Source organism: Artibeus jamaicensis, unplaced genomic scaffold (genome assembly GCF_021234435.1).
Source record: "Artibeus jamaicensis isolate MK-2021 breed Jamaican fruit bat unplaced genomic scaffold, CSHL_Jam_final contig_797, whole genome shotgun sequence".
Taxonomy (NCBI): Eukaryota; Metazoa; Chordata; class Mammalia; order Chiroptera; family Phyllostomidae; genus Artibeus; species Artibeus jamaicensis.
Window position 1 is genome coordinate 28,513,151 of NW_026521977.1, and position 9,904 is coordinate 28,523,054.

At 53.4% G+C, this 9,904-nt stretch overlaps 1 protein-coding gene across 7 annotated transcripts in view; it reads left to right on the plus strand.

The window, feature by feature from the left end:
• ATG13 (autophagy related 13) overlaps positions 1-9,219 on the plus strand; it is a 36,162-nt gene extending 26,943 nt beyond the window's left edge. For 5 of the 7 annotated variants that reach the window (XM_053672972.1, XM_053672973.1, XM_053672976.1 and 2 more), the window contains 7 exons: positions 533-643; positions 1,023-1,159; positions 3,296-3,410; positions 3,893-3,970; positions 4,170-4,286; positions 4,857-4,985; positions 6,933-9,219. In XM_053672972.1, the coding sequence (XP_053528947.1) occupies positions 533-643; positions 1,023-1,159; positions 3,296-3,410; positions 3,893-3,970; positions 4,170-4,286; positions 4,857-4,985; positions 6,933-7,010 (765 nt within the window). In that variant the 3' untranslated portion in view covers positions 7,011-9,219. The remainder of the gene's footprint in view (positions 1-532; positions 644-1,022; positions 1,160-3,295; positions 3,411-3,892; positions 3,971-4,169; positions 4,287-4,856; positions 4,986-6,932) is intronic. The other 2 variants (XM_053672974.1, XM_037166108.2) reach the window with 2 other exon arrangements.
• The last annotated feature ends 685 nt before the right edge of the window (positions 9,220-9,904 follow it).

The window sequence follows — 9,904 nt, forward strand, 5'->3', positions numbered from 1 at the left end:
CATTGATGTGAAAAATACATGGAGTTATTTATATCTTATTTCCAAATAAACATCCAAGAGTGGTATGCTTTCTATTTCAACATAAATAGGAACCCTCCCATACCAGTGGCGAGGGAGGGTGTGATTAGAGAAGACGCCTGATGTTTCTAAGGGATCTCAAGGACAAAGTAGAAAATAGAATGACCTGGGAAAAACTGATGACTTTGGCTCCAAGTTCTGCCCAGGCTCGTGCTCCACGGATCAGCTGGGCTGCAGACAGAAACAGTGAGCTGAGAAAGGGGAGCGAGGAGGTCATCGGAGGTCTCTGTGGGGCTGCAGAGCTGGGAACCTCAGTCCCACTGCGGCATTTATTTCTTCTGAAAAGAAATGTCCTGGTCTGTCTTTAAGCCTGGCATCGGGCCCTTGTCCCTTGCAGGTCTAGGTGGGGACCCATTCTCTACTTCTCTACTGATCTTGGTCATCAGCCATACTCTAGGGTTGCCTTTTTTTCCTCCTCCTTTCCTCTGCCCCTCTTTATTTTTCTCTTGCTTAGCTCTCAAGCTCTCGCCTTTCCTATCAGCCTGCTGCTCTGGGCGTTGGATCAGCTGACCTGGCTTACCCAGTAGTGTTTGCTGCTGGCTTAAACACCACACATCCTCACCAGGTATCTTTAAAGATGGGAGGACCCTGGGGGGACCTGTGCTGCCTCCAGCAGAGGCACCTCTGGAGATGCTAGTTTCATTTAAGTGTTTGGAAGCAGAGGTCTTGGGTGAGTTCGGAGAACTACCCGGACTCTGAGAGGCAGGAGCCCCTTAAACGTCCAAAAGGAAAGAGGTGCTTCTGGAGTATTTTTGCTCCTTTCCTTCTGGAGTCATCGCCATGCATGTCTCCCATTAACTGAGTCCCAGAGAGAACAAAGAGCGAAGGCTTTCTGCTCACTAGATGGCAGCATTGGTGATGGACACGGTCCAAAGCATCATGCTAGGCTGAAGGGTGTTCTGCCTGAGGCTGCCATGATTCACTGTTTTCATTTTTCCCTAAAGCTAATGGTTCCTGGAAAGGACGGTGGGGTGCCCCTTGCTCCCAACCAGCCTGCTCACGGCGCCCAGGCTGATCAGGAGAGAGTGGCAACCTACACCCCTTCTGATGTGGCCCACTGTGCTGCCACACCTTCTAGCAGGTGAGTCCACGGCTTGGCTCTGCGGCTGCTTGGGACAGCCAGGGGCCTGTCCTGCCCAACACGGCCTTATTTGGTATTGGTAAAGACAGCCTCAGCCTTGGCTCAGGCTTGGTGTTTGCGCTCCAAATGTGCAAGCCTTTAAGTTTCTGATAAGAATCTCCTATTTGCAGCTGGTATGTAAGGAAGCCAACCCCTGAAGCTTCACTGCTGACAGCAAACAGCAGGGGCTTGGCTTTTACCTCCTTTGTGCAGCAAAGGTTTATCAGATGTTTTTCTTTTACCCCAAGATTTATTTTCTTGGAGTCGGTCTTCATTGTCCCCTGAGGACCAGAACAGAGCATTCACCGTGAAGTCTGGAGCCACAGCGTATCTGTGATAGTAGTTAGGGTTGGTGTCCTTCTTCTGCTGTGCCAGTGCCTCGTGGAGGGTCCTGAGAAACAACTATTTTTTTTCTCATTAAAATTAAAAAAAAATCTTTGTCTTTTTTGGTTGCAGAAGTGATAATGTTCTGTGAAATTTACATTATAAAGACATTGATTAGGTAGAAAATGAAAGTTCTCATAATCCCACCCTGCAGAAATCACCACTGTTACCTCCTTTTAAAAGATAGAGGATCTCAGAACGATTAAGTAGTTTGTCTGAGAGCAGTTAGTTAGCAAAATGGCCAGGCACAAGCCCAGCTCCTCGGCTTCCAGTCCATGCTCACTCTTTCCGTTGCACCCACGTTCTCCCGTGGGAAGCCGAGGCTGTCTCGATCTGACCTGCCCTCCCTCGGCGGGGAGGTCCCCAGAGGTGATGACGTGATCGTCCCGCCACATCCTAATGAACTTCTGGACCATAGACATTCCTGGGGTTTTGTTTTTTGTTTCTTCATTCCCACAGTGGAGTGGTGGGGTGGGAATTGTTTAGAAAATGAAATGTTTGTACCATCCATCAGGAAAAATAATGACTTTCATTCCTGACTTTCCGGATTTCCATCCTCTTATCCCTCCTCATTAGATAAGGAAGAGCATTAGTTATCTTGCATGCTAGCTTTCTGAGCCTCAACTCTTGGGGCAGGTCCAGGAGGAGCTGAAGGCAGAGGACCCTGAGTGGGAGGTTCTTACATGCAGGTGGTCAGCATTCAGGTCTCCCTTCAGTGAGTGTCCTCCCTGCTGGCTGGAGTCCAGCGGCCACTTGGAGTTCACAGTCCCCCTCCCCACCTTGAGCCCGTGCTTTTGGCCAGAGGGGCTTTTCTATCCCCTGCTGCCCCAGAGTGGGGACCACTAGTCTGGCACCCACAGTATAGGGCCCTGTTTCTGCTGCTTGGAGCCCTCCTGTCATCCGGTCTGGAGGGCTGGACTGGGGTCAGGGGGAACAGCCAAATCGAGTGTGCCAATGACAGGCCCTGCTGAACAGGGGGGTGACGGGGGATGAGGAGAGGGGAGGGAACCTCATGCGGAGTCCAGAGGACCTCAGCCCAGGGGGTCGGCCGCGGGTGGAGGAAGCTCTGGCTATCTAGAGGGCCAGATTTGGGACTCTTGGCTTGGCATAATGGCACTCACTATTCCTTATGAGGTAAGGCTTGAATTTAATATTTACTGTAAACTATACCATCTTATGGCATGTTTAGATAACTCAGCAAAACAAAAATAAGGAGATGGAGGACAGCTAAAATCTTGAGTCTGTCTCTGTAATTAACATTTAAATTACAATCTGTGGGGGCTGCTTTTCTGTGCGTACAGTTGCTCTATGCATGGTAACTGAAGCTACTCGGTATTTCATACAAGCTCCAAACCAGGGGTGTCCCTCCTTTTGGTGTCTCTGGGCCACACATTAAATACATTGGGACATGCAATCACAAAAAAATCTCATAATGTTTTGAGTAAATTTACGATTTTGTGCTGGGCCGCATTACTAGCCATTGGACACCCCTGTTTTAAACAGTTGTTAACACTGCATTTCACTCACACATGCCCTCAAGTCACAGGGGCAGGTGCCCATGGCAGCAGCCAGGCCACACATGCCATCTCCCAAAGGAGTCGGGGGGCAACTCCTGCCCTAGGCTGCAGCCCCTGCAGGGGATGGATTCATGGGGAACCAGGTGGGCTCCGCTGTGGCCTGAGGATGAGTACCGACATTACCTCTCTTCCCCAGTGAGGACACCGAAACCGTGTCCAACAGCAGTGAGGGGCGGGCCTCTCCCCACGATGTCTTGGAGACCATCTTTGCCCGAAAAGTGGGGGCTTTTGTCAACAAACCAATCAACCAGGTGATTTTTCTGCCTCTGCCAGCTGTGAGTCGAGTCAGGGTGAGGCCTTACCAACAGGCCTCTTAACCCGGGGTCTGTGCACCTGCCGACACCGCCTGCACGTTGTGTGCATGCCTGGGGGGTTTTCTGTGAAGAGGGCTCGTAACCGTGATGCCCCTCCAGGAAGAGCTGTTCTGGGATCTGTCAGGCCCCCGCCAGGGGCTCGCAGGCCCCAGTGTGCTGTTGCCCCACTCCCACTCCAGACAGGAAGCCCCTCCTCAGCTCAGCCAGCAGACAGTGGTTACTGAGTTACTGTGGTCCATGCTTCCAAAGCTGAGGGTCTTGGGGAGCCCCAGCCCCTGTTTTTGCTGTAGGCCTGTGATGGGAGGCAGTGGAAATTGGGGGGTTTCCACCAGAGGAACCTGAGGGGCCGTGTAGTCAACCTGGATGTGAACTTGCTGGGGGGGAAGGCAGGACTAATGCTTTCTTCTGTGACTCTTAAGGTGACCTTGACGAGTTTGGACATACCCTTTGCTATGTTTGCTCCCAAGAATTTAGAGCTAGAGGATGTTGACCCCATGGTGAGTGAAAAGTTTTCAGTGACACAATGCCTGTCCCTCCTGGGCATGTCCCTGTCCCTGTCCCTCTGCAGACTGACCATTAGCTGTGCCCTGCTGCTGAGGGACTTGCAGCCAGGGTTGGGTCCCTCACGAAACCCTCCACGGTGAACAGTTTCTGCCCCAGGGCACAGAACCCTTCCTCTGCCTTACCCTGCATCAGGTAAACCCTCCGGACTCCCCGGGGACAGGATCCCCGCTCCAGGGCAGCCTGCACTCCGAGGGCTCCAGTGGGGGCAGCAGCGGCCACACCCACGATGACTTCGTCATGGTGGACTTCGTAAGTGGCTGTCTCCCCCCTGACTTCGCCACCTTGGGGCGCCAACCTGGGGTTTATGACCCTGGGGGACATAAACCTGGAGGCATCTTTTGCGCTCAGAGAGGACCTCCTTCCCAGGGGTCAGCAGGGCCAGTACAGACAGACGGGGTGGGACCGGTGGTGCCTGGCTGGGCAGTGTACGTGGGGAACCTGCCCTCAGAGCCTTCTTGGGCAGACGTTTGGAGGCAGTGAACAGTAAGGCGTTTCACACCATGTCTTTGGGTGACATTGATGATGCAGTTAACCTCTAAACGGGGATTTTCCAGTAGGGTCTGCTCACACTTGAATGGGCAGTGCTGTGCTAAGGAAAGGAGTTTGAAGGAGGTGGCGTGAGCTTGACCAGGGAAGAGGCGTGTTCTCGGCAGTGTTAGAATTCAGCTGCCCAGGAGAGAAAAGGTGCCGGTCGTCCTCCTCGACAAGCCTGGCGCAGCCTTCCCCTTGGTGACTGCCGGAAGGGAACAGGGTTCTTCGTCTCTGATTTTCCTCAGTGGTCCATGGTAAGCTAAACTGCGTCTGGTCTTGTTTTTGAAGAAACCGGCCTTTTCTAAAGATGACATTCTTCCGATGGACTTGGGAACCTTCTATCGTGAATTTCAGAACCCCCCTCAGCTGAGCAGCCTCTCCATAGACATCGGGGCGCAGTCCATGGCTGAGGACTTGGTATGGAAACACACCCCCACCCCCCCCACCCCCGCCGCCTTGTCCTCTGACCTCCCTTTCCCTTCCAGTGTCATTCCTGCTCCACAGACACAGAACTTTCGGTTACTCCCCCATCGCCATACCTCTCATCTTCCCTGTGACAGGGAGGGGACACTTTGAGACCATTGTCTTTCTTTTGATTCCACTGGACATTTGCATTTTGCCCAACAGTCCTTATCTCGAATTTGCTTGCACTCACTTCCTCCTTTTGCACACAGTCATGTTGGTGCCTGATGTTTTCTACTGGCTGATGCCACTAAGCCAAGCTGCTCCAACATCTGTTGCATGCAGTTGTTCAGCTTGCCAGGCGGGTGCCAGCTGCCCAGGGAAGCAGAGGCCTGAGGCCTCTGAGCACCTGAGCATCGGTGGTCCGGCCCTTTCCCTAGAGAGGCCATTCCCGCAGCTGTACTGCTTGTGTCTGGGCCACTGTCCTGACACTGACAACGATTACCACTCTCCGCCAGGGTGGTCTCTATTTCCTGCCTCTGAGCATCAGAGGGGAGCCCTGAACAGCCCCAAACTCATGGTGTCCCATGTCATGGGATGTCAGGGTGCCTCTGCCTGAAGTGGGGGTATCACCTCCTACATTGAAATCAGAGGAGTGGACTGTAATAGCATAATCAATAAAATATATTTTTTTAAAAAGAAATTCAAGGAGTGGCTCTAGGAACAGGATTCTAGGAACAGCTGCCCCTGACTTGCTTTAAACAAAAATGCATGCTTAGTAATAATAACAACACAGCAATGATGCCATTATTACTAACATTTATCGAGGCTTTCATACGTGCCAAGCACTTTTCTAAGTGCTCTCCACGGTCCTTCACCAACCCTAAGGGGAAGGGTTTCTTGCTACCCCAGGTCACAGACAAGAAAACTATTTGTGAACAAATAACTTGCCGTAGTCACGCTCAACCTGCAAAACAAAGCTTTGGCTTCTGACTTTAGGCTTTTAACCACTGATGCCTCTCCCAGCCCCACCCTCTGACCTAAAATGTGCCTGGAAGAAGCTACATCAGAAGGTGCCACAGCCAGTCCCAGCTGGTGGCCCCGCCGTCCAGGCCTGCCTGGACTGCTCGGTGTGTCTGGGCCACTTCGTGAGCTCTGCGGCAGGGGGTTGTCCCACCTCTCTCAGCTACCTGGTGCCTCTGAGGAACTCTGTGATGGTTTAAACCAGGGGCATCCAATCTTTTGGCATCTCCAGGCCAGGCCACACAGGAAGAAGAGATGTTGGGCCACAAACTTAATACGTTGCGACACGTAATCACAAAAAAAATCTCATAACATTTTAATCATAAATTTACAATTTTGTGTTGGGTTGCATTCCTAGCCATCCTGGGTCGAAGGGTGGACATTCTACAACTTTAAATACTTCATATGCAAATTACTCAGTGCAGACCAAGTGATTAGGGTCAGATTTTTTTAATAGTTGATAACTGAGAGCAGTTAAACTGAATTCCTATGGTTCTGTTCTCTTTTTTATTCTCTCTCACCCTGTCACCTTGCCCCTCCTTCACTGGTGTCAAGATGCAGATGGCTGGGCCTCACCACAGATCTGCTGAGTCAGAATCTTTCAGGAGTGTGGTTGGGACTGCCCTGTCCATGGGCCTCCGGGGGCTCCTGATGCCCAGCACAGGGTGTGAAGAAATCTTTGTTGTTGGTGTGGTCCTTTTCTATCTCATTAAGTGTGGGGGCCACTTAGATTCTCTAGGCTGTTCTGTTAACCCCCCTCTCCAGTCCCCTAAAGCCCTCTCTGCACTGCCTGCTCAGCTGCCCTGGGTTCCCCTGCTCTCCCAGCCCAGCGCTGCTGAGCGGGGCTCTCACTGTGCTCTCTTCTCTGTTCAGGCCTGGGCGGCTGCCGCTTCGAGACCAGCCCAAATGAACAACTCTTTTTCTCCCCTCCTGATACAGGACTCGCTGCCAGAGAAACTGGCTGTGCACGAGAAGAATGTTCGAGAATTTGATGCCTTTGTAGAAACCCTGCAGTAAAAGTTGGTGCCCTCGAGTACCAGCAGCAGCCCCCTTTTGTGGTCCCAAGAGACAGAGAGCCTCCCAGTCATCAGCTGCTCCCACCCCTCGTCCTGCTCCAAGCCAGGTGAAGGGAGGCCGGTTTCCCCCATGGGGATCCAGAAGTCCCTGCTCTCACCTCCTGGATTCTCTATGGCAGCAGTCAAGCCCAGTTAGAACGTTTGAAAGGGCTCACCCTCTGGCCTTGGAGATGGGAAGACCCTTTGCAACAAAGGGGCCCTCTGGCGGGCCATCTGCTTCCACTGCTCGTCAGCAGCTGCTCCAGTGAGGCTGTCATCCCGTCTTCCCCAGGTCTGCCCTGCAGCTGGCCCCTTGTCCACCTGCCTGCCTGCTATTACCACCAAACCATTCGACGTTCCAGCTGGTGGCCCAGACTAGCGTGGAGGCAGGAAGAGGAAGGAGACATTGTGGGAGGAAGAAGGAAGTGCTACTTCAGGCTCTTGGTTGTCTCCTTCATTTCTGTATCTTCTTCTTCTCTCCCTCCCTTTGCTCCTGTGCCTGTATTTTTGGCAATATGATGCCATCCACCCAAGATGAGAACTCCAAAGTCAGCCATTCCCATCTTTCAAGGCTGTGCTAGCCCCTCCCTTTACAGAAGGTCCAGGCAGCCCCGGTGGCTGCGTGTGCTCAGCCCCCTGCTGTGTAGGCATCTCGCTGTGACTGCAGGCCTGGGGGCCACAGCAGAGGCTCTTCTCATCTCTCCCCTCCCCCTGTCGCCGCTCCTTGGTTATAGGACATGGTAAATATTTATTACTTTTGAAGACAGGTATTTTATAGAGAAAATATGTTTCAGGTGAGGTGTTTTCACTCGGGGAAGGTGATGGGCCTCCTCCTGGGGCAGGGCCTCTGCCTGTGCAGGTTCCTCAGGCTCCGGGTTGCTGCTCTGGGGATCTTCTGTCCCGTGTGCTTTAGGTGGGAGCCAGCACGGGGCTGGTGAGGGCCGCAGGGCCCCCCCAGGCTTGCTGCATTTGAACTGACAACAGGCTTTACCTTCGATGCCTCTGTTTCCGGTGAGAGCCTTGGAACTCTCTCGGCTTCTGCAGTGACTGACTTTGATTTGGCAGCTTGGGAAGCCTTGGGTGCTAAACGCACCGACTCCCTAGAGTTGTGCCGAATGTAGTGCCCACTGGTGAGCCCAGGGAAGTCCAGGCAGGCCCCTCCTTCTGGGGTACTTGTTCCTGTTTCTCAGGGCTGGGTCATGGGCCCTTTCCTCCTTTCACCTGGGCCTGGCCACCACCTTTCTTTAACCCCAGGGTCTGTGCTGCCCCCTGAGGTTTACTGGGTGTAATGGGTCCTTGTTGAGAAGCTGAAGCTGGGCGAATGATCGACCTAACCCTTCAGGTGTTGTTACTTGAGTGAGTCAGGTGCCTGGCCTCACCCTGTGCCATCTGTCCCCCTCCCAGCCCATTGGTAGTCCTGGGCGTGGAGAGCTGGGCCTGCCCCATTTCTCCTGGTCCACCCGGGGTATTCATGGGGAGCAGCTGTTCTGCAGTGGAGCACGTCGCCCTCAATTGCTTGTTAGTAAATGCATGTGACATCACTCCCACCTGCAAGGCTGATCTCCAAGGGCTTGAGTGGGCTCATACACTGTCTCCATTAGCCTGAGCCCTGCCCCTATGTGTGTGCTCTGCTGCCACAGAGAAATGTTCTCAGCAGTGTCCAGCTGCCCTCCTGTCTTCGGACCAAAGGACAGGACATCCACACTGGCTGAACCAATCAGGTTTACCCCCAGGGGCCCCAGCGCTGAGAAGAGTTGAGGCCCACTGTGGGTTACTAATCGACCCCCACCCAGCTCCAGTGTCTCAGCTGCTGCCCTCCTTTTGAGGCCAAGCATGGAAAGGCCAGTTTGTGTTAGCTGTTGTCCTCTTTGACTTCTGCTAGTTGGCCCGTGCAGGCAGCAGCCTGTCTTCAGGACCCCAGCGGCCAGAGGCCAGGTGGGCTGAGCCTGGGAGGAGCAGAGCAATTGTCAAGGCCGGCCCTTGCCCCTCAGCCCTGTACAGTAAAAGGCGTGAGCCCCAGACTGACCCCAGCACGGGGCTGGGAACGGCCGTCTGTCTCCAGGTGGCAGAGCCCCTCCCCCCTCCCACCTCCCTTCTTTGGAAATACTGTTATACTTTAAAATGTATTCAAGAGATTTCCAATAAATTTTTTCTGTACTTTACAACTTTCTGTCCTGCATTTGTATAAAATCCTAGCCCACAGCGTCCCACTTCTGTGCAGACATGGGGCACCGCCAGGCTCCTCGGAAGGGGAGGTCATGCAGTACACAGCGGGACAGGGCTTCGAGTCAGGCAGGCTGCTTTGAGGCTTGGGGCTGGTCAGGAAACCTCTGAGCCTCATTTCCCTGGACTGTAATGTTCCCATTTCGGGGGCTTTTATGTGAATGTTTAGTGGGATGATGTGTATGAGGTAGACGTACCTGTGTAGGAAGGAGCTTACAGTGAAATCCCCACTGGCAGCTCTCTACTCCCCCTACGCCACAGGGCTCACCCTTCAGCCTGGCCTGGAGGCAGTGGAAGGCCTTGGGCTCAGAGGAAAAGACAAAGGTCTCTGCTGTGTGTGTAGGGTGGGGCTCCCCAAGTTGCCTGGGATCTGTATGCCAGTCAGTATGAGGGGTTTTGGCTGAGCAAACCAGACCAAAGGGAAGGGATTAAGTGAGTAGCAGGAAGTCAAGGACCTGTGCCAGTTAGTTTAACTGCCCAGGGCACTGGCATGGTCTCTGGGGAGCCCCAAAAGTAGAAGAGCCCTGCAGGATTATTCCTGTCCCCGCCCCTCTCTCACCTAGGCACCTGTGCAGCAGGCGTCTCGGCCCCACCCCTGTGGAGCACACTCCTGCCTCCTAGCTTGTGCCCACA